This window comes from Electrona antarctica, assembly GCF_951216825.1.
Source record: "Electrona antarctica genome assembly, chromosome: 12".
Classification (NCBI taxonomy): Eukaryota; Metazoa; Chordata; class Actinopteri; order Myctophiformes; family Myctophidae; genus Electrona; species Electrona antarctica.
The window spans coordinates 22,900,908-22,925,806 of NC_136793.1; the positions used below are offsets into that span (position 1 = coordinate 22,900,908).

At 43.5% G+C, this 24,899-nt stretch overlaps 2 protein-coding genes across 2 annotated transcripts in view; one reads left to right on the top strand and one right to left on the bottom strand.

Moving 5' to 3' along the window:
• The first annotated feature begins 10,115 nt into the window (after positions 1–10,115).
• LOC306934510 (secretory carrier-associated membrane protein 1-like) lies at positions 10,116–24,366 on the top strand. The gene is made up of 9 exons (XM_079517103.1): positions 10,116–10,321; positions 11,932–12,012; positions 12,154–12,267; positions 14,171–14,276; positions 15,247–15,375; positions 16,261–16,420; positions 17,537–17,638; positions 17,730–17,847; positions 21,118–24,366. The coding sequence occupies exons 1-9, from the start codon at positions 10,265–10,267 to the stop codon at positions 21,268–21,270; spliced, it is 1,020 nt and encodes a 339-aa protein (XP_079373229.1). The 5' UTR covers positions 10,116–10,264; the 3' UTR covers positions 21,271–24,366.
• A 327-nt stretch (positions 24,367–24,693) lies between these two features.
• The window catches only part of LOC306934213 (LHFPL tetraspan subfamily member 2a protein-like), a 14,615-nt gene continuing 14,409 nt past the window's right edge, over positions 24,694–24,899 (bottom strand). The window contains exon 3 of the mRNA XM_079516757.1: positions 24,694–24,899. This exon is cut by the window's right edge and continues 1,319 nt beyond it. The gene's annotated coding sequence lies outside the window, so the exon portion shown is untranslated.

Consider the following 24,899-nt stretch of genomic DNA (forward strand, 5'->3'; position numbering starts at 1 on the left):
CCCCCCCCCACACACACACACACACACACACAGCTCTTTGTCTCTCCCTCCTTCCATTCTCTTGTCTCTTCCATTTTTCTTTTCTCTCCCTTCCTTCCCTCGCTGGATCTTTATGGCTGCAATTGTTCCTTTTCATCACCTCATTGGTTGAAGAGAGTCCTTTAACATGCCATTGGCTCAGAAAGACTTCCACATCATTTGACAGGCCACGAAGCCCCTGGTGGTCCCTTTGGGTTGTAAAACAACTATCTAAAGCCTTATTTTATGAGTGCACGCCTCTGCTCTTTGCGTGTTTATGTCAAACATTTGGAACAAATGGCACCCATTGGCTGGAACAACACAGATAAATCTAGTCAATTCATAGGCAAGAAGAGCAGCGCAGTGAAAGTGGCCCACTTGATGCTTGGCAAGAAGAGTACCTGCATTATTCAATTAATACCTGAAAGGGCTAGATTTTATGCAGCATTTACAAAAGCATCTACCGGCCGATGTGCATGCGGCATCCACAGACACACAGAATAGCACACACACAAAAATGCGGACATGTGCGCGTACACACACAAACACAGGGACTTGTGTTTGCATCCTGGGAAAAGGCTGGACTCCCCTTCCATTTTGTCAAATCAAATATACAGTGAGAGCAAGCTAAAAGGCACTTTCAATCAGCCGCTCTGGGTCTGTCTGTCAATCTGGCAACAACAACAATCTAGCCTACTTGAAGTGGTCTAGTCAACATCCATTCCCCAATAAATTCAATCAGTGATGCCTGTGTGCGTGTGTGTGTGTGTGTGTGTGTGTGTGTGTGTGTGTGTGTGTGTGTGTGTGTGTGTGTGTGTGTGTGTGTGTGTGTGTGTGTGTGTGTGTGTGTGTGTGTGTGCGCGTGCGCGTGCACATGTGTGGATGCATACGTGCGTGTGTGTTTCATAAAGAGAGAGAGAGTGCACTTTGAAAATATTTCCAACCATGTATTTCAGACCAACTAATAGTTATTTTAAAATTATTCCTACTGTACACCTATCTTCAGTGTTAATTTGACAGTGTAAAAGTGGACCCATAAAGGATCTGTTTCTAACACTTGCAGAGTCAAACGAACACCGAGCATTATACTCTGCAAGTCTTTGGAGGGAGCAGGCACACTGACCACTGGCTAGGAGATTGAAGTTAATGGTACTTTGACCACAATTCATTTTGAAATTTAGGAATCTCTCCAAATAAACTTGATTTATGCTTCATCTTATGACAGAGTATAATAGAAAGCCAGGTATAGGAGTTAACAGGGCCATGCTAATGACATTGACGCGGAGCCCGACGCAGCGAGGAGATTGCCTGACTGTTTGAGACCCCAACAGCAGCGCTACAGCAGGCTCATCATGGCCCCACACTCTCATTATTTGGTCACAAATGGAAATGCAAATCGGCCCCCGCTTTGCAGAGGACGCCTCAAATTTATTAAACTAAAAGGTTTAATTTCCATTTTTTCTCCGCATCAGCTTTATTTATAAATGTCGTGCCCTATGAAGACCCCCGTTATTTTCTCTCTCTCCTGCAGGCTCTTAACAAATCTGCTCATTAATATGGAAATGGAGAATCAATCGCTTTTTTCCGGCGACAGAGGGCTGTTTCCCTGTGTGGTGTGTAATGTGCTCTGACTGGTCATCAGCCCACACACACACGTACGTACGCACGCAGGCGCAGGCACACACACACACACACACACACACACACACACACACACACACACACACACACACACACACACACACACACACACACACACACACACACACACACACACACACACACACAAAATACCTGTATATAAACTGGGACACACACACAAACTTGCACGTACATACATATTCTTGAATGCATGCATTCATGCATGCACACACACATAAATATTGAAGGTATAAAGGACACACAATAACAATTATGCTATATTTTTCCAATCATCAACTTAATTCCCAGACTCACTTTGCTGGACAGGCTAGTCCATCACTCTGCTTCTGAGGATGGGCCACAATGTCCTTTGAATAGTGATTTGCCGACCCATTCAGTCTATTGTCAGAATGACACCAGATGTTGCAACATTAATAACCCATAATATCAAGCCCTGCTTATCCAACCTTTCAGAGCCCTAAAATCACACTCATAGACCTTAATGGTACCTAATTATACAGTGGGATCTTATTGGGGGCCACACGAGGATAATTGCAGTTGCGGCTTTTAACACTTGGGTTTCATATTAGCGACTGAATTGGTCGTTCACTCTCTGTCTCTGCCTCTCTCTCTCTCTCTCTCTCTCTCTCTCTCTCTCAAAGTCAACAGTGGGGAGTGAACTATCACACACCTATCCACTCTGGTCCATGACCTAATGAACATTTCTAAATGGCCATGACCAGCTGGTTAAGAGACTAATGTAGCAGCCATTAGCCAAAGCGGTTGTTTCCACACAGAGTCGTCTATGGAACCCAACAGTGGAGAATCTTGGAGAGAACAGACAAGAAGAGACAGGGCTCCTCTCTCACCCTGTCTGGCCACACGCACACGCACACACACACACACACACACACACACACACACACACACACACACACACACACACACACACACACACACACACACACACACACACTTGGCACAGCATGTTTACCTTTCACATTCTGTAGCAAACAAACCATGTGACGTATTCTCAACCCACAGTGCATTAGTGCTTATTAGGGCCTCAAGGTGTATGCGTGAGTGTGTGTATCTTATTAGGAAAATTCAGATTCACTCAAGGTCTCGGCACTGCAGTTGCAGACCACTGGCCATTGATTATTCATAGAGTCTGTGATTGGGTCCATTAATACCAGATTAAGGAAGGAACTGATGCTCATTCCGTGTGGCTGTGTGCATGTGTGCACGTATGTGCACATGTTTGTGGACAGGAGTGGAATTATAATTAAACTACAATTTGTGTATATCTTGAGGCTATGTGACTGTGTTCCATTCATTCAGTGCATCATTGACAGTGCGTAAACACTGAAGAGCACTGTATTGTGGTAAGATGCTGGGGCACAACCGCTTGTTTTCAAACCCCCTAGTGAGTGTGTAAAGCTTGATTCATACATCATCACGCCACGGCGTCGCTTGCCAACAATAACAGATTTTTCGCATCGCCACAAATGTTCATTGAGGCAGCACCTTGGCCACATAGGAATCATGGAATTCCAACAATTCAAATAAAGGATTCAAAGGAAAAACGTAATCCTCTGCCATTTACCACATACTGTTAGATTTCCACCTAATAGCATTTGTACTACAATTGAAATTTAATCTGGGTAAATGGTGCCTAAATGTTTAAATCACATTTACAGGCTGTCAACTGATCTGATGTTCCTCACATGGTCACCCTTCGTTTGGATGAAAATAAATTGATGGCAAATGAGAGAGGATAGCATAGAACCAGGGGAAGCTTACTTGGTCATAGCTCCCCCAAGTGGGCATGTTTGGCAATCACTAGCACACCTAAAACCCCAGAATGTTGAAATGCGCACAACACAATGGATCCCTAATGACATGTCATGGGGGTGAGTGGGATTAAAGGATTACTAGAGGAATCTGTGATTCTACTATTAGTTATGGTCAAACAGTCTCTCAGTTATACTCTTCCATATGTCATTATAATCATCACTGTCATTGTCACCGTCATCGTCAAGGAGGTTTACTGAGGCCCTCGTATGCTTTGGTCTGAGAGCTACTGACACAAATGTCAAGCAGTGGTGGCCCTCTCTCTCTAGAAAGAAAAAGTTATACAACTCACTCCTCAGAGTTAAATAATCCACTTGCCACAAATTGGTCCATTCTAGAGTTTACCCATCAAATACAGTAAGCATGAACTGCCCAACAGGGGTCGCTCAAGCAAGGGGACATGCCTACTTGCCTACTTGCCTACTAATACAACTAAGCATTGTAGTTATTGCGACTGCAGGTCGCATTTACTATGAAATCGTGCATTTCCCGTCAGTCAGTCAGTCATGGGAAAGCCCCCATATATGGTGCCCAGGTCTCGTGACATCACGTGACATCATCAGGGATGTCATAGTAAATGTGACCTGCTGTCGCAATTAAGCCCATATATATTGAGATCCCTGATGTCATCAATATTGGCCAGCAACTCTACATCTGACCTCAAACCCTTAGATCTCCAGATGTCAGAACCTGTTCTGACATTCCATATGTTGATCCTTCCCCATCCATCCTTCCTCTTCGATGTCTCCCTTTTGACTGATACCTGTCCATTTAAACTCTAGATGGGCCTGCCCCAAAGTTATTAGTGCGGCCGCGCCCGGCAGCCAGTGAAAACTAGAGTTCTCAACAGGCCCGAAAATTAAGGCCCGGCCCTCATCAAACCCTGTACACTCAAGAGAATGTCCCCGCTACCACCCTTAGATCTCCATATATGGAGCTGACCTGTTCTGACATTCCATATGTTGATCTGACGTCACCTCATCAAACCCTGTACACTCAAGATATGCTCCTTATATGCCAGTACAGAATTCATTCCATGTTGATCTGACCCCCCATGCCAAAGACGACAAAATACTTGTTAACCTGAAGATCTGTCTACCCGTATATATGCCTTTAAAAGAGATTAGAGAAAAGAAGTCCTAGAAAGAAGGAACATGCACTCACCATATAAGGAGTTAAACGTTCACCACAGGAGTCATGGAGAGGAGACTGTTCAGGTCCTGGTGCTGGGCCGGGACCTCTTTGGACAGTTGGGTTCAGGAGGTCATCACAGCAGCACTTATTGTCACGCTGCCAGAGGGCATTGTGCAAGTGGCAGCCAGGGGCGTGATCACAGTGTGCCTCAGAGATGCTAGACATATCTACATGTTCAGCTGTTATGATGAGGGTGCCTTCATGGGTAGAATTTTGGAGTTGGTGTCTGAGATGGTCCCAGGGAAGGTGGTCCAGTGGATGGAAGGTGATCCTAGAAGAGAGGGTGTGTCAGGTTTCTGCTGGGAACAGCCACACAGCTTTCACAGCTTCCTTCATAATTACTGTGGATACTTCTTAGTGTACAATATGTCTAACAGTGAAGAATGAGGATCTCTTAAAATCTTCTCAAACCCCATTTTGAGTAGTTTTTCCTGTACTAAAGGAATGTGTTTCTTGCTCGCAAATGTATGTCTTATATATCTTGTTGTGACAGTGTGACCGAACACTGTCACTATCCATGTTTGTTGTTTACATGCCTATCAATGGTGCACACTTGTTAGGTAGGACATGGAACAAACAGAAACAACAAACGATAAACTTCAAGGTTCTTTATTAAGAAAACACAAACAAATAAATCACATTCAGATCTCTCACCAGTGGTTAGTTTCCAGGACTTTAAATAGGTTGTCAGGATTCAGGAAGCACACCTAAAAGAAAAGGAAGAAAGGATCAAACAGCCCAGAAAGTGACAAGGAAGAGAGATATTTTATTGGGATGAGGGTGGAGTCGCAGGTCGACGGCATTTTCAAGGATCAACATGCTCTGGGAGTGTTTGTGGAAAAGAAAGTGGGGAGAATTAAATCTTTAAGGATTGCTAGGAGCGGGCTGGTGATTTTTGAGTGTAGCGCTAATCAGGTGAATGATGCTTTGAGTGTCAACTTGTATGGGGAGCATCAAGTAAGTACCTTTCGACTTGAGGGAAAACGCTGCAAGGGAGTTGTTAGTGGGGTGCCATTGTCAATAAAGCCAGCTGCATTCGTGGGCCTTGTTGAGGGAGTTTGTGAGGCAAAGAGAATGTCCAGATTCAGAGAGGGGAAACGCGAGGAAAGTGGGTCTGTTTGTTTGACTTTTTCAGGAGATCTACCTCAGAGAGTGTACTTGAGCTACATGAGTTATAGGGTTAGGCCATATGAGAGAGCACCGCTCAGGTGCTTTTGTTGCCAACGGTATGGGCATGTGGCAGCAGTGTGCAGGGAGAACAGAAGGTGTGGGGAGGGAAAATGCGAAGGAGAGGAATGTAAAGAAGGGCAGGGAGAAGAAAAGTGTGTACATTGTGGTGGGGGACACTACACCGGATCAGCTGGGTGTCCTAGGAGAGAGAAGGAGATAATGGTGAGCAGGGTTCGAGCAGAAGTGAAGGGATTGTCTTATGCCGAAGCGGTAAAGAGAGTGGAGAGGAGCAAGGCCAATGATGGAAAAGCAGCAGTGGAAGTACAGCAGGCAAATGAGGGGGAAAGCAATGTAGGCTTAAGTATAACATCTGTATGGACAAGAAGCGGTTCTTGGCATTCATTGCGATGATCATCAACTGTGCGGCTGACATATAAACCAAGTCGGAATGAATTAAGATGGTGTTGGAAGCGGCAAGGAGGTTCCTAAATGTACTGGATGTCACTGCGGAAGACGTGAATAGCATACTGAGAGAAGAATTCACACCATCTCAGGCCTCAGGGTCTGGCATGTAGCGCACAGAATGGACAATGTGGATCACTTTGGAGTGGGCACTATTAAGTTTGCACAGGACGGTGATAAGTTGTATTATAGAAATAAGTTTTAGTTTTGTCTGATCCACACGGATCAGAAGGGGTGGATCCCAACCGCCATAAAACCCCACAAAGAAGAAGAAGGAAGCACACGCCGGCAGTGGGCACCTCCTTCGTGTGAAAGCGGAGACGGACAGAAGAAGGAGGTACGGATCGAGTGACGAGCAATGGAGGAGGACGCCGACCCCGAGAGCGAAATTCAAACTGACAAGGATGCAAGAGGAAAGGAAAATAAAGGGAAAAGAACTAGAAATGGAAACAGCTCAGAAAGTGAAGACAGCTCGGAAGGAAAGTTTGTCATTGGTATGAAAACTGTCTCAAAGGTTGATGGGATCTTCAGGGATCAGCATAGCGTGGCAAGGTTTGTTGGGAAAAGTTTAGGAGAAGTGAAATCGACCAGGATTGCGAGAAGCGGCATTGTGGTCATTGAATGCAGATCCAAGAAGCAAATGTTGGACGCTATTGCTATGTCAGGCAGTAAAAGATTCGACGGCCATAGAGTGATTTGTTTTGAGCTAGGAGTAGCATCAAACAGGGTAGGAGTGATCAGCGGGGTTCCACTGGAAATGGTGTTAGAGCCATTTGCGGACATTGACGGAGTCAAGAAGGTAAGAAGAATGAACAGATTCAACGATGGAAAGATTGAGCCTACTCAATCAGTGCGTTTAATGTTTTATGGGGAACTCCCAGAAAGGATCTATGTGGATTATGTCACATACAGGGTCAGGCCGTTTGATACCGGTCCTCTCCGATGCTACTGCTGTCAGGAGTATGGACATGCTGCGGCAGTCTGTAAAGGAGCCAGAAAGTGTGGGAGATGTGGGGAGGTAGAGTGCGAAGACGAGTCATGCGAAAAGGAGGAGAAGGAACCAGAATGCATACATTGCAAGGGAAAACATTATGCAGGGGCATTAGAGTGTCCTAGAAGGAAAAAGGAAACCAGTGTTAAGAGGATCAGAGAGAAAAAGGGAATCTCGTATGCTGAGGCGGTGAGGAGAACGGAGGGAAATGTTGAGAAGGCGGACTGTCAGGAGGAGGCAGCAAAGCACGAAAGGAAGGAAAAATCGAATGGAAATGGGCAAAACATTTGAATGGACAAGAGGAAGTTCCTTGCGTTTATCGCGATGGTTATCAACTGTGCTATTGAAATACAAGGAAAATCAGAAAGGATAAAGATGGTACTGGATGCGGCCAGGAAATTCCTGGACATCGAGGACATAACAGGAGAGGACCTTGATTATACCCTGAGGGAAGGGTTTGCTCCACCTCAGACCATTGGGTCTGAGCGGTAGAGTGGTTTGAATAGTTTTGCAAGGGGATATGGTGAAGGGCACTGTAAATAGAAACAAAACTCTTGTACAGTAGGTGGCGGTATGCACCTTTATGTTGGTGCGATCCGCCATAAAACTCAGAGAAGAAGAAGAAGAAGAAGAAGGAAGCACACCTGAACACTGATTGGGGCCAATTTGGTCCAAAGCAAGTCCCTGTCTTTGGACAGGGATTTTTGTGTCAGAGAGGGACACTGAGCTTTGACAAGACATTGAAAGATCTACAAGATCTACAAGCCTAAATGAATTGAAATGTACCTAATGTATTTTGTGCCAATTTTCTAAACAGACGTGACAGGTTGTAATGTAGATCACCCTATGAATTGCATTTTTTTTTGTCACCATTGAAGGCACAATTTTCCCGACATTCCTTGCAAAGCATTAGCGGAAGCAAAGCGGAAGCTTGTCAAGCTTCCGCGTGCGTAACATAAGTCCCGGAAAAGACGCGCTGTGATTGGCCAGTAGTCACTTGAGTGACAGCGAGAGACATGGAGGAGTCACATGAGTGACGTCACTTGGGCAGCGACGCAGTCGCCTTCAGCAAATGCCTTCAGCACTTCTAAATAAGAAAGCTGCGGAGAACTGTTGCTTTGTGTTCACTCTTTAATGTTTTCTGTTAGTAATCTAATCCCCCCTGGCTCTGATGTTGTATTGTTAATAACTTTGTTGTTTGTGTTTGTTTGTTTGAATTGTTTTGTATTGTAATGTATATTGTCATGACTGTTATAAAGATTTGTAAAAAAAAAAAAAAAAAAAAAGCCTTCAGCACTGCACTTCCGCCTTCATTGGGATACACGTCGCTCCAATGAACTGCAACGGCCAGTGAGGCATCTATTTTTTATAATATCTATGATTTCTTCTGGCAGTCTGCTGTTTGCTACTGCGCTGCTGTCACACTATTGAGACGGCTGTCTTGTCCGTGACTTGTGTCTTGTCCGTGTTTAATGGCCGCCCCAATACATTTCCAATGGAAGTCACATGGTTTCAGGCTTCGTACACACATATCAGACGAACATGCTCTGTGCTGTCCGTGTTTTATGGCCGCCTCAATGCTTTTCCAATGGAAGTCATGTTGTTTGACCAAACATTTTTGTTTGATGGGGGAGGGGGGCACAACACAGCCATCAAACAAAAATGTTTGTTTGATTATTTGTTTGGTTTGACCAAACACTTGTGTTTGATTGGGGGGAGGGGGGCAATCAAACAAGTGTTTGGTCAAACCACGTGACTTCCATTGGAAAAGCATTGGGGCGGCCATGAAACACAGCACAGAACATTTGTTCTGTGTACGAAGCCTCACACTGTTGCAACATGCATACAACATTTGTCTTGTGTCTTGTCCATGTTTAATGGCCGCCCCAATGCATTTCCAATGGAAGTCACATGGTTTGACAAAACATTTTTGTTTGATGGCTACATGTGTTATGCCCCGCTCCCCCGCATCAAACAAAAATGTTTTGTCAAACCATGTGACTTCCATTGGAAATGCATTGGGGCAGCCATTAAACACGGACAAGACACATGTTGTATGCATGTTGCAACAGTGTGAGTGAGGCCTAAGCTTCCTAAGCAAGAGCTCATTCAATCTTTTGGTCTCCTTCGTTTTTTGCCACATTTACTGTATGACACTTGGGGGGAGGGGTGTTAAACTCTGTCCAGCTGTGTGCCCACTGCCCTGCCATGCTTAATGTTTGTGTCTGGTCGAACTAAGGGTGCAAAAGGTCACTTCCCTTATGTTTACATTTGTATATTTGATCTATTTTGATTCACTTTAAAGTTGTAACAGTTAATTAGGCCTAACACTTGTACAGTTAAACAACAACAATAATTTACATATTTAGCCTACCTCCAAAGCCACCATATCCCAGTTTCTCTTTGAATCGACTCCACGGGAACACAGGAACCGTCACCACATATGGTTCTGTAGAATACCAGAAATCAATGGGATTAGTGCGTTAATAAGGTTCAATTTATCAGCTGTGGATGACATCACATTGGTGAGATCTATCATCCAAAAATGCAACAATTTTCTAGTGACTAGTCACTGTGTTTCACTTCCCACTGATTTGTAACTCTGACCAAATGTAACCAAATGGACACGCAAATGAATTAATTCAATGTTACTGTGCCGGGGCACCCGTGACCCGGGGTAGCGTTGGGGACCACCATGGGAACCACAGCCTCAAGTACCCCTGTCCACGGTGCTGAAACAGTGACGTATACTGGGCCGCACAACATCACGCCTCTTCTTCTCCTGCCATTTTTGTGCTAACTTGCTAAACGAGGGGGGTGTCTGCCTGTCGGGAGAGACTGCGGGGCAGCGAGGCAGATCAAGGGACCCAACATTCCCTGGAGAATCGGGGAGCTCTTCTTCCGCAACAGGAACCTCCACCCGAAGGCTGCACAATGTCCGATTTTGACAGCAACCCGTTTGCAGATCCAGACTTCAGCAACCCTTTCCAGGTAGCCAGCCGGCTAACACTATAGCTTGTTAGCCCCAGTCAGCTATTATTATAGGCCAGCCAGCCTCTCCATCAGAAAGCCCGTTAGCTGACTTTTAGCAAGACGAGCTAATAACCATCTCTCTCAACACACCACTATTTGGGAGGTGATGATTATGATGATCATAGTTTGGCCTTGGCCTTTGTCTATCATAAATGTTTACTTTTCGATGAATTGAGTACATGAGCCAGGACACCAATGGAAACAAGCCGAAAGGCTTTTCTGGTTTCATCCTTTGAGCAGACATTTATATTTCTACTGTACTTCCCCGTGCCTGTCCTTGCAAACTGTTAATAAAGTATTCAATCAATCAATCACACACACACACACACACACACACACACACACACACACACACACACACACACACACAAATTGTTTTGATGCTCTCTCTGTGTAAAGATGAGATGAATATGCGACTCTCTGCTGGTTGTTGTTGATTTGATTTAATGCTGTTCTGCCAGAACAAAGAACACATGACAGTTGGACGTAAAACATTTGTTGTAGTGGCGTTATAATAACTACACAGTATAAGTACACAGTGTACCCTGAGTTGACCAGAATTACATTTATGTCACACACAACATTTTCTAAAATAAAACCACCTTTGCAATCGTTCAATGCATCACAGGCAAAAGGAAACATGTAGGCTAAATCAGAATAGACCCATAATGATATAGTGCTGCAGAAAAGGACCCCCCCCCCCCCCCCCCCCCAAAATAAGGCCTGTAGCTTCCATAACAACTATTTTCTGCAACCACTATCAAACTTGGACTCATATCTGTCCTGTCCTGTCTATGAACACATCACTGCTGTGTGTGCTGCTGTAGCCATGACTCCTGTGGTAACAGGTCAGGTCGCCCCAATTCCATCTCGCCCCAGCTTTTTTCCGCCGACCTCACGCCGACAGCTTGGTGCGGCGGTTCTTGTATTCTTTATTTTGTTTTACTGAGAATAAGGTTAGAAATAAGTTTAGGGTTAGGCATAGTTTTACTGAGGTTGAGGTTAGGAATAAGGTTAGGTTTAACCGTTTAAGCATAATTTACTTAGATTACTTTAGGAATACCAGGCCGTGCTGTTCCGCCGGCTGTACGCCCGGGGCGAGTTGGTAAAGGGGCGAGCAGTCTCGTATTCACTCCTGTGTATACACAGAACATCATTGAATTATTTGAGGCTTCCTTTGTATTAAGTGGCCCTTCCTTCCTTCCAGACCACCCTACATTATCTGGTTATTTTCAGTTCCCTCTGCATCACATTCATACTTTAGTTTTATTGGCTGCCCGTGTAGCAGAGTGGCTCAGAGCCTCTGCCTGATGGCCTCAAAAGTCTAATATCTCCCCCGGTCCAAGGGATATCCCTTTGGTCTAGTGGTTAAGATATTGGACTTTCGTGCGGGAGACCCGAGTTCGAATCCCGGGCGTTACACACACAACACCAGACTGTAAGCATTACATCTGATCTACTGTTTCTAAACTTTGCCCCCCACAAATTATAAAACCCTGTAGGAGCACTGACTGATGTGGCTGCAGTAATTCACCCTTTCACATCCTATGTGGTTTTCTGATATTTAGGATCCTTCAGTGACGCAGGTGACCCAAACTGCCCCCCCTGGTGGCCTGGAGGAGTATAATCCCTTCACAGATGCCAGAACGGTCAGTTTAACCTGCTCTATTTGTGTGTGTGTGTGTGTGTGTGTGTGTGTATAGTGTCTTTGCCTCTGATTAAATTACTTAATTGGATCCTTTTCCCTTTTCTCTTCGTAATATTGTGTGTGTGTGTGTGTGTGTTTGTAGGCACCCCCTGGAAATGCCCCCAAAGCAACTCCTGCACCTTCCCAGAACACACAGCCTGCCATCATGAAGCCTACAGAAGAGCCTCCAGCCTATTCGCAGCAGCAACAGACACAGGTATCCCCCCCCCCCACACACACACACACACACAGATTTACATGTTGTACACTATCCAGTATCCACACAGTAAACTTTTACTTGTGTCTCACCTTTCATATACTTGTCTCTCTGATGGCCCAACAGCGGTGCAGTCGGGTAGTGTTTCATCTCATGTTGCCTTCCTCCATGTCACTAAGTCCCTTCTTATTCTCTAGTGCAGTGTGATTCTACCAAGTGCTGCTTTCTCTCCTCTACTTCACCCACAAACTACTGTAGAGTGTAAAGAGAGAGGATGCTTACTAGTTACTTTACCTGCTAATTAAAAGAGACATCTAAGTAGCTGTGTCGTGTGTGTTATATTTAGTAAGTGTGACCCAAGTGCAAGAGAGGAGGCGTCGTTCAGGTTTATTCACAAACGTATTTAGGGAAAGGAGTGGGATAGTAGTAGATTGGTGGTGGCTCTCCAGGTTGACCAAACTCAGCGTGGGAATCCAAGCACTGGGGAGGAGGAGGAAAGTCTCATCAGTCTTCAGAAAAAAACAACAAAGGCAGGAGCTGCAACTGTGTAAAGTTGAACAGCTGGGAAAATAGCTGTGTAAAGCTAAAACTGTAACTAGCACCATAACTCAGTTTAACAATACTATAAGCTTGGCCTGTACTTTACCATACATGTGAAGCTCTGGCGTGGAATGAAGGGCAGACTGGGCTTTTGTAGAGGCAGTGCTTGATTGTAGGATGGAAGACAGGTGCAGTGAATTGGTGAAGGAGAGCAGGTGTGCTGAGTAGAGCCATGGAGTAGTCAGTGAGGGGGGAGTGGCTAAGCAGTGCTTGCATGTGAAGGTGAGGAGGAGTGAGCCGTAACAGTGTGTTTGTGTTCCGAACCCTAAGATTGTATCCCTCTGACCTGGCTATTAGTTATAGGATAGTTTGTTTTTTGGACACAAACTGAGTTACTCATGCCAGCAGACAGAAATGAGCTTATGCACTGCATAGAGTCCTGTTTTCAGCGATAAGCCCAGTTGTCAGCACCAACAAATGGGGGGACTTAAAAATCCTTTAAGTTACAACACGCAAACAAAATCAAATTTCAATAGAATTGGACAGCTTAAATAAATTATTTCTTGGAACTATTTTCTTGTTGAAGGGCAGTCAACAAATAAAGTAGTGCTAAGATCGGTCTGTTAGAAGAAAGAGCATTGCTAAAGTTGTTGTTTTCTGTTATTGATGATTAAAAACAATTGTATGGATGTTTAAATGGTTTTTGTTAGCTGATTGCATTTCCTGTTGGCTCAGTTTTGTTTGACAAGCTATCTCTGGCTCAAGCGCTCATATCTCTGAACACATCCCTCTGAACACATGCCTCTCTGCATAAGCTAATGTCCTGGCATCGATATCACTACGGGATAATTGATGGCGAGGCGGTCATTGTTGAGAAATAAACCCTTCAGGATGATTAGATCCCAACGTGAATTGGAGGGATCTAATCATCGTGAAGGGGTTTATTTCTCAACCATGACCGGCTCGCCGTCAATTATACCGCTTATTACACGGCTACTTAATAAAGAAATTAATAAATTGACCCAAAAGTAACAAAACTAAGGGTTTCATTGCTTACGGAGATGAAAGTACTCCATTAATATATGTCATTGTCTATGTCTCGTTTCAAATGGTTTAAAAAACATTCTTGAGAGTAATGTTTAGCTGTAAATGACATGGCTGTCGTATTAGGGTAATGCAAAAATCAAGATGAGCCTTTGATTAGACAGCGGCCTGTTATTGAGCACAGCAGTCCATTTATTTATTTATTATCCAGAAATAACACACCAAGTTGTGTAATAAATGTATTCAATTCAATTTCAAAATACCTAATCGATGGCTTTAACTTATGGTGAAATGTGATGAATATGTCTGTATACATTAGGATCAGGCACGTGTTCAAGCTGAGTTGCTGAGACGACAGGAGGAGCTGGAAAAGAAAGCAGCAGAGCTCGATCGCCGGGAGAGAGAGTTACAAGCTGGAGGTGTAGGTATGGATGCGACTACCGGTTTTACTATTAACCACAGTTTAAAATGCCACAATTCATTAAGCGTAAGGCTCAGTATGATGGTGAAATGGGGGTGGGGGGGGACTGTTGAAGAGCCCTGCATGCAGAGGTTCAGCGGCCTACAAAGTTTTACTTCCAACGAGATATACTTTTATTTATTATTTTGTCTATTATTTGGCTACTGTATTGTTTGTCAGCAGCTGTTAAAGGCAGCAGCTGTTAACTCTTTTACCGCCAACACCCCCATCTGGTGTCTGAATTGTGTACTCCAGGACAGCCAGTAGTTCATACTTTATGAAGGACCCTATTACTTTGAAAGCCGTTTCACTCGGAAACCGAGAAGCAGGAAGTGGATAATCGCTATGTAACAGATCCCGAGAATGTTTCGAGAAATGAGGCGCAAATTTAGCTTGTTTTCATCCAAAAAGAAGAATCCGAGATATTACGATTCTAAAAACTACGTTACCATAGATAGCATAAGCCAGCGGAATTTTCCCTTTTTTTTATCGCACCCAAACCAGAGTGTTATGAGCGCGTAGAGAACACAGTTGTGAACCGTAATCAATTTATATTAAAAAAGGAGTCAAAAGGCAATCTCGGCTCTGAGGGCGTTTGGACCAGGAGGCGTCAAAAGGCGATCTCGGGCAGTAAAACACCAAGACATTTTATGGGGAAAATATAATAAGACTTCTAATTTACAAATGCTCATGTGATTTTATACAGCCACAGTTTTGTGGATGTAATACTCGTGATAATCGTCCCACCCCTGGCTGCAGGAGGCAGTAATCATCTGATGCACTTAATTCACTTAAGCCTAATTTAATAGTCCCTAGTACAGCGGTTTCACTTGCCAAAAAGAACTGTATCCACAAGCTAACAACATTCCTATTTAGTAGATTTATTTTCTGATAATCCAGACACTATATACACACTAACATTGTTGTTCCCATAGGGCGCAAGAACAACTGGCCTCCATTGCCAGAGAAATTCCCTGTTGGACCGTGTTTCTACCACGACATTTCCGTGGACATCCCAGTAGAGTTTCAGAAGACTGTCAAGATCATGTACAATCTCTTCATGTGTGAGTGGATCATGATAGCCAGAACACCACATGACTTCTTCCTGAGGAATTCCACATGTGACCTGCTCTACCAAAATCAGTTGACAGTCACTGAAGCTAATTTGTTGTGGCTTTTTATAACTCATGAATATTGTTTCCATATTTGGGTGAGAAATATAGTTTTTAACCACTTTAACCTTGGTGTCCTAATTCTGGGCATGTCATAACAGGCGAACATTCTATGAAAATAGCAGATCTACAAGCTCACAATGTGACGCATTTCAGCAAAGACATTTGGGGCAGTATTATGCGTGTCTTAAGTACCAGGTCTTATGACTTAACTTAAGACCTGGAGGCGTGGTCAATGCTGTTTGGCCACTCAGAATAGCCAAATGGCATTGACCACGCCTCCAGGTCTTAAGTTAAGTAATAAGGTACTTAAGACACGCATAATACTGCCCTTGGTGTCCAGGGAAAAAAGGAGAAGTATAGATGCCTGTAAACAAAGTATGGTTTAAGGGGTTACGCAACTTACGCTTGTAAATATAGGTTCATTGTAACGTCAAACATTTCAGAATAGAATGTAGTAAGTTAAGAGCAGCACTCCCACAAGGCCTTTTCCTTCCAGAGAGGAAGGTTGACAGGATCTGTTGATGGGCATTATTGTTTCGCATGAGGGGAAAAACTGTGCGCATCTCAATTACAGTAAATGAAAATTGTAAATGAGTGCCCAATATTTCCCCTTTCCTGTAGAACAGAGACCTCAAAATGAGTTTTCAGCCGTCGTGATTTTGGTTGAGCAGGACAGGTCACACAGCTGTCATCCACATACAAACCATAGAAGCAAACAGGATTGGCTGTGTTCAGTGTGTGTGTGTGTGTTACATGTGAGTTATGTTTTTCCAGTTCATACGGGGACACTGTTCGTGAACATGTTTGGCTGCCTGGCCTGGTTCTGCGTAGATGCGAGCCGTGGTGTAGACTTTGGCCTGGCCATGCTGTGGTTCATGCTGTTCACCCCCTGTTCTTTTGTCTGCTGGTACAGACCGCTCTACGGGGCCTTCAGGTAAATCTATATTAGTTTCAGAAATGAACATACCCTCTGGCCAGAAATACCACTAAAATGTTTAATAATTAATACTGGAATTTGTGGTATATGGATAGATGATTGACTTATTTACTAATATTGTATCAGTAAAATATCAGTTGACCCCCCCCCCCCCCCATGACAAGCACTTGGAATTGTAGACATTACATTTAGTTTGACAGTGCATTTGTACATGTATGCATATGCGAGTGATTGCATAACAATGACATGACTGTTCTGTTGCCATTGGTTGGATAGCAGCTCTTAATTAATACATTTGTGAAGATGCTTTCAATCCCATGCGTTTTTATAAGGGGGAAAGGGTTGCTCCTTGGTGGAAAAAGTCAATAACTGACACTGGTCTATATACAGTCTTTGGAAATAGGAGTACGACTCGTACCAATTTGGTACCAAAGCTTGTGGAGCAAGCTGGACTATATTCAGTCGCTGCGCTAGTAGTGATTTCTTTCGTGACTTTTCTCCTCAGTCCGAATCAGTCAACTTCACCCAAACGTCCTCTCAGGCTACATAAAGAGGCAAATGTGCATCAGGTGGTTCAATAATCTAAACAATAATGTTTTTATATGATTGATTAATATCCTAAATATCACACCCAGAGCACCCCTCCCCCATCTGACAACGTTGTCAGCGGTCTGTCTGATATAATAGCCTTGTTAAATTATTAGTTCATTAGAAATTCTGTAGACGCAATGAGTCACTCAGGTCAGGATTATATTAGATAAAAATGAATACATTAATTAGAATACAATGTGCTATGTCTATGAAACACTGCAGGTGTTTTTTAGAAGTCCAGTAGTTGCAAGTTATTTAAAAAAAAAATGTAATGTAGCCTACTTTTCAAGGGTTTTAGCTTGCCACAAGCTGGTTTAATATGACTGTGTCGTGTCTTGTTTAATGAAAACATGGACTGAGGCAAACTGTCACAGTTTGATGAAGATGTAGAAGTGTTCATTATGTAGATAAGTGCATGCTACAGTAGAGTCACTCAGTAACCCTCTCGTGAACTTATTGTACTCCTGTTCATTTTCTGTCACGGTTTTGCTGCTCGGCTTCATCTTTCTATTTTTTCTACAGGAGTGACAGTTCCTTCCGCTTCTTTGTCTTCTTTTTCATCTACATCTGTCAGTTTGGGGTTCACGTGCTACAGTCTATTGGTATCGCCGGGTGGGGAACCTGGTGAGTATTGTGCGTGCGTGCGTACATGCATTTGTACATGTATGCATATGCGAGTGATTGCATAACAATGACATGACTGTTCTGTTGCCAGTGGTTGGATAGCAGCTCTTACTGGATTGAACACCAGTATCCCTGTGGGCATCATGATGCTGCTCATCGCTGCTCTGTTCACTGCACTGTCTGTAGGCTCGCTCATCATGTTTAAAAAGGTAACGCACCCACAAACTTTCTATAATTCCTTTATTTTATAAAACAGTCGGGCATCATCTATCCTGTCCATAAAGACTCTCTTTAACCCATTCTGGGCGGGAACCCCTTTTGGTGTTAGCATTATGTTATGCTTTAGCTATTGAAAAATAGCTCATAGCGCCACCGAGTGGCGCGCTACGAGCTTGTAGGTCTGCTATTTTTGAAAAATCGAAGAACTACTGACATAGAAAGATAGCTTTTTCAGAAAACTGTCAGGATGTAGAAGACATTTTTAGAATCTGATCTCAGGTCAAAATGGGTTAAGTCAGTTTAAGTCACAGTACTGTTAAAAAAAGGGATAGAAAAATGTGCTCCCCTGCCAGGCCAGGTTAGCTACCCAGGGATGTCAGTCATATAGCCAATTTAATGGAATATGGAAACACTGACTGATACATCTTGGTCACAGGACTGCAGATATAATATGTACCGATTTGTGTTAGTTTTGCACAAAATGTGTAGTAGCTAAATGGTGGAAAATCTAGTCAAGCTCAAATGGCGGAAAATAGAGTCTGGCACAAATGGCTAGTTGAGTCATTGAATGATGAACCATACTTTTTTGATTGTAAGACCTACGGTAGAAGAGTTATAGGTCCGAATGTGAAGTGGGCCTACTGGGACTGCGTGATTCACTCCAATCGGTCAAACAGTGCCCAATATTTGCTTTTTGGGAGGAGCAAAAACATAGTATCCGGCCTGGCAGACAATGTGTCCACTCACCAGTTAGTCAGCAATCTAATTAACTACTTAATTTCCTAAATATAAGTTGCATATGAACAAAACTTTGAATAAAAAATTCACTTCATCTTGCTAATAGTAGTCGATTGGTGTATGTGTTATGTTATTTGATGCTATCTATTATACATTTGAAAACATGTCCCCAAGCGCACGCACAGGAACAAAAGGCACCAGCTACTACGTCACTGACACGCTGCAACACGCTGCAACACACACTGCAACAACACACTAACACGACACAGTCTTACCCTCCGCGTCGATCCACGGCTATCTCCTCATGTCGCGCCGCACGGCCACGCTCGACACCAGCCGCGTAAAAATTGTCATCGCACTGCCACTAAAGCCGGCTCCCGTCCACACTCGCAAACAATATCAATATCAATAATAAACACAAACACGCCACAAGCACCGACACCCCCGCCTAATTTGTTGCCACGTCTATGAAAACAAGCACAGAAGAAATGCCATTCAACACGCTACTTACACACACTACCACTCGCTTACAATACGCGGACCTGGCAACACTACATTCCCTCTCCCATTGGCTCACAGCCCACCACGTGACCCACACAGGGAGGGAGACGACTGCGTGATGCTTCTATGTACAGGATTCTATAGGTCACCACTTTTGGTGTGACACACACACGGCTTCTGTTTACTAGAAGAAGAAGAACTACACAGCGCACACTCTGATTCTAACTTGGACACTTACCATAATGCTAACACGACCGCGTCGACACCTGGCGTGGTACAAGCGGGACAAACCCAGGCGCATATATGGATACCAACAACAACACTACACGCACACGCGCGCGCTGCAACAACAAACAGCTACGTACAGTGTGTGTGTGCGTGCGTGCGTGCGTGCGCGGGGGGGGGGGATTTGGATCGCCTCGCGATGCCGCGACAATGGCACTACACTACACAGGGCTCGCCAGTGCCACTACGTACTCGCATTTGCGACTTACAATATCACCGTGCGAATTGTAACATTCACTTTGTAGCACCGCTGCGACTACACAATCCAAACTACTTTAGAGCTACACGTTGCGCCGTTTACATCCACAACAATGTGTCACTCTCTCGGTTCTGCACCGCTGCTGGAGAAGTATAGCACTGTCGAAGGCAGCGCAACTACTCCCCCCCCCCCCCCACACACACACACACACACCCCAGAGAGGGAGGAGAGAGAAGAGAGCGAGAGAGAGACAGAGCACACACGTCTTCACGTAGGAACACAGATAGACAAAGACAGCGCTTTCCAGTCCTTACCTTTTCTCTCACATTGTTTTATTAGCTTTGTGACTGACCAATGAGAAGCTGATTGTATTGTCTGCAAAGCAACTATGTGTCTGTCACAAATAAAAGTTCTGTCCTGCAAGCCCATGTCATGTCAACACAGACAAGGCAGCTGTGCGCGCGGTGACTCCTGCAAATTACACTGACCCAATATTATTTTTTACAACCTAGCAAAGCATAACATATGATGGTTTGGAGAATAGGCTGGTCTCTCTTTTTACAAGACATACGCCATTGCATACAGGTTCTCAACCTTTTTAATTTCAAGGACCCCCATAACTCTGACAGTAAAAACAAATGGACCCATAAGAGTCCCATTTGATTCCATTTGTACAGTATCAGAGTTAAAAGTTATAAACCAGTCCATTTGGTTCCATTTGTACACTCTCAGAGTTACACACCTGTAGGGTCCACTTGGTTCCATTTGTACACTCTCAGAGTTACAGACCTATAATGGGTCCATTTGGAACCCCCTCAAGGAACCATGAGGGTCCCTGGATCACACCTTTGAGAGCCACTGCTTTCAAAAAATACATAACTAATATAGAGCATATTTGATCAATTTAATGTTAGGCTACAGATTATTTTGACATCTGAATTTAACAGAACCGCCCACGCACGACACATGCACATGCACGACGTGCACGCGCATGTCCACATCCACATGCACGCGTGCATGTGTCCTCTTTTTGCTCATTCACAATATGGTATGCCTACACACTTAAAATAATGCAAACACGCAAATTGCGCAAACGACTGCATCGACACCTGGCGTGGAACAAACGGGACCAACCGAGGCGCATATATGGATAAGAACAACAACACTACACGCGCGCGCGCGCACGCGCTGCAACACAAAACAGCTGCATAAAACGCGTGTCACTGTGGACTTCTGTATCTGTGGACTTCTGTATCGCAACGCGGGGCAACGCAACTCTGGGATGAGCGGGCCGAAGGCCCGCGAAATTCTAGTAGACTACATTGGTAAACTGTTTTCATGTAAAACTCATTGCTATTATACAGTATACACAGTAAAGTAAGTTACTAGGATTACTTTGTGGAGTCGCAGCCTAAAAAGTGGGAACCCTTGGTCTACTATAGGTAATAGAAAGACGTAATGTTGTGAACAGTACTGTTGTTGTAGTACTTTACTCAGAACATAACCCAAATGCTTTTCCCCTGTCCTCCTTGTCTAGGTGCATGCGTTGTACCGTACGACTGGTGCTAGTTTCGAGAAGGCTCAGCAGGAGTTTGCCACTGGAGTCATGTCTAACAAAACCGTCCAAACTGCAGCTGCCAATGCTGCAGCAAATGCCGCAACCAACGCAGCCCGTGGCACCTTTAAATAAACCCATGCACGCCAACACATACAACACAATCCGGAGTCGGAGATGTACAACTCTGGTTCTGCAGACTCTTTGATTAAATTGTTGTTAAATTTGTTTCACCATAGGCACTGAAAAGAAAAATGAGTGGGACTAGAATTTATGAAGCAACCAGCCAAGTGACCAGAGTTGTCCACCTTCACTTGAGAACAATTTACCAATGAACATGTCACATCCTCCACCTTGTCTGCTGTCCAGTCAGGTCACTGTGTCTGCTCACACACCCCCGGCCATCTGCTCAAGGTGGAACCGATCATGTGTATGTGTGCATTGCGCACTCCATGTGTGCACGCACATTCATCTTTCACTCACTCTTAGATCAGTGTTTTTATTCGCCCCTTTGCCCTTCTGTCTCGTAACCATATGGATCCTAGCATCCCTATTCTGGGCATGTCATAATAGGTGAAAATAGACGATTTAGTTGCACCATGATGTGAGCTTGTAGATCGGCTATTTTCACTATTTGACTTACAACGAAGAACATAGGGTTTGAGTAGTTACGGTAAATGTAATTGCTCTAGATTGAGGGGGCTTACTAGCTGGTTCAGGATGTTTAGCTGTCACGGTTGGGTGTCTTATCAGTACACAGAGACTTGATGGTCTTTAATTACACGTCTTGCCGTAACCGTCCTTTTGTACAGTAAACGTACATGAGGCAGAGGTTAAATAGGCACTAGCCGGAACTTACGTATATTTCAGTACTCTTCTCTGTCATGGCGACAACCTCCAAACTTATGCCTGTCTGAAACATAAAGTTGAGTCATGTAAAGTGATAATCTAGTAATGGTGTTTTGCACATAACCCTGTTGTTTTGCTCACTCACACTGAAAGTACAGTGTATGTTTAAAAGGGTGAACCTTGCGTATGAATGTGTTTCACTGAGAAACAAGCAAAACTTCCTTTTTATAATAGTGTTGTTGTGCCGAAAGGTAAAACTCATCAACTCCCATATCAGTGTTTCTGTTCTGAGACTCTTCATAAGATCCCCTCTCCAAACCCCACCAGCCCTTAATTTCCTACTCTAAATTGTCTACATTGAATGATTAGGTTGACTGGGTTGGTATCTGATTCTCTGTGGCTTTCTAAAACGTGACGGCATGATAATGACATGCATGTATAGCTTCCTGATGGTAGAAATTTCCTCAGCAATGCCAATTTGGATCAAGCACTGATTGGCTACAGGGTAGCTTGGTTTGGGGTAAAGTCTGCCTACTTTATTGTCCCCTTGGTTTTTATGTAAAGTGAGGTCAGAGGGTGTTGCATGTCCCCCGACTGATTGGATGATGGCTGAATCTTTCTGTGATGATACACTGAGCACCCAGCTTGATAGGTCAATGCTCCCCCCTCCCCCCACAAACGTATAGTGGATCACTTGGCCCTTCTGTCGCCCGGGACACTTAATCGATTGTAACTTTAAGGAGGCCCCATACTGTTATTTACTGCATTAATCCCAAACCGCTACATGGCTTTCCCACTGTTTCTGTGGCTCTTCATACATCTATCAGATTAAAAAAGAACTAATGCTGCTATGAATCCAGTGGCCTCTCTGCGTTGACCTCCTTCTGTCATTTCCTGCTGAGGAGAGGACATATGGTACAGAGGGGGAGTTGGAGATCATATTCTATGCCTTTCCCCATAGAGAATGGTCTAGACTTCGGTAAAGCCCAGAATTGGTTTTGGAGATTAATTTGTATACATGAAAATAGTATAAATGTTTTATATGTTCACTATACCCCAGGACTGGACCCCAGGAAGATTAACTGCTGCTATGCACCAGCTAATGGGGATCCTAATAAAACTCTAAACTCTAAACATAGATTAACACTTATAGACACCTCAGCATTTCAACACTGACAAAAGACGATCCTGCTGAAGTTTGTGACTACGTAGATGACTATCAACATGACTGTCACTTGACTGTCAACATGAACAATGTGCATGGAGCGTTGGACATGACACACATTCAGTAACATCTAAGTTATGTGACTTATTAAATACTGATAGTATACACTATACAGTGTTAAACTGTATAGACTACTGCTGTGACTAGTCAAAAGACGGACACGAGGATATCCTTTGTATCCTGCTTTAGCTGGTTCTGAGGGTACCTTACGTTGTTGAGGTGAGTGTTTTGAGACTCGTGACTGGTACTACTGTTATTAATACCCTTGTGGACAAGACTGGATTCTAGTGACTGAAATGCCCACGTGTGGATTTTAATGAATTTACAAGTGAATAGGCCTACATTATTTTGTCAGTATTTTAATTGTCTTGGAAGAACCTTTTTTCAATGCACATTTATGTTTTTGTGTTGAACATGTTACAGAAAGCAATGTGTTATTTTATTTATGGTGTAATTTAATCCATTTGTATTTTACATTGTGTATTATTTTTGCGTGATATTGTATTGTAACAATATCAATATCACCCTAGCATTGATTAGCTAGCATTCTATGACTTCGCAACTGGACCCTGGATGAAGTGTAGACTTGTGAATGAATGTGCATGTATTTGGATGATCTATTTCAAAGCCATTCACTACCCTCAAGTGTTATTGCTATCCGCTATGTCCTGAAAAGCTGTGAGAAATCTACCAAATGTCCATATAGATTTGTTTTTAAATCTTGTATTCCCATAAAACACAGCTTCATGATGTGTTCCCTCGTCACATGTGCTGGTTCATTTCATTAAGGGCAGTTATTTTTTGTCCTTTGCTATCAGTGTTCTTACCCTAAGCCTAAGCCATTTTCAGTGGTATAAACCAGTATTTGGTCAATTGTTAAGATGAGACAACGAATGAGTGTTGATGTGGCTAGCTGGCCTTAGGTACAGGATGCCTTTGTGTACGGAGCGCTCTGACACTAAATGCTGTTTTATGTTCTTTACCATGTGAAATTGAGAAGAAACAGATCTAAAAGGGACACTTGTATATTTTGTAAAGTTGAAAAATTGTTCCTCATCATTACCTTATGTAAAAATGCACTCTTGTCTCGCCTTTGTCGCATGTGAAATAGTTTCAGTTTTGTATATTTATGGTATTAACATTAAATAAAAAATTGAAAGAAATGTGTACCTATCATTCTCACAAAACCACGCATTCTGTATGGCTTCATTCTTTTTTTAGTGCTGAGATCTCAGGACTTTACTGTGCACGGATTAAACTCTGGCCTAGATTGAAACGTCATTGCATTTCGAACCTCCCATGGAAAGAAATGTGTGGTTCAGGACTTGGCATAATCCACACACCCATAAAGAAACAATCCACAAGTTGCAGTACTACCCACCCTCCACCACTAGGTGTCAGGATCTGCTTATGGGCTTAGTTTGCTTTTTTACTATGGACCCCATCCAAAAGTCATACTGAACATTTATCACACTTAACATACATTTACTAAACAAGGAATGGTTTATTTCTTTCCATATGAATGGGTACAGAGTACAAAAGGGATTTCCTTCCTCACACAGTCATCTTTTGACACATGCAGCATCATCCCACATGCTACAGATGCAATCATTCTTTTGTTAATATAACAAAAACAGTGGACAGACATGTTAATTTAAGCACATACAGTCTACAATGCTATATGGTACAA

Bases quoted from the DNA above. Each gene is read 5' to 3' on its own strand.
- LOC306934510 (XM_079517103.1), top strand. From the start codon at position 10,265: ATGTCCGATTTTGACAGCAACCCGTTTGCAGATCCAGACTTCAGCAAC. The intron at 10,322-11,931 runs GTAGCCAGCCGG...TCTGATATTTAG, and splicing joins ACTTCAGCAACCCTTTCCAG to GATCCTTCAGTGACGCAGGT. The intron at 17,848-21,117 runs GTAACGCACCCA...CTCCTTGTCTAG, and splicing joins CGCTCATCATGTTTAAAAAG to GTGCATGCGTTGTACCGTAC.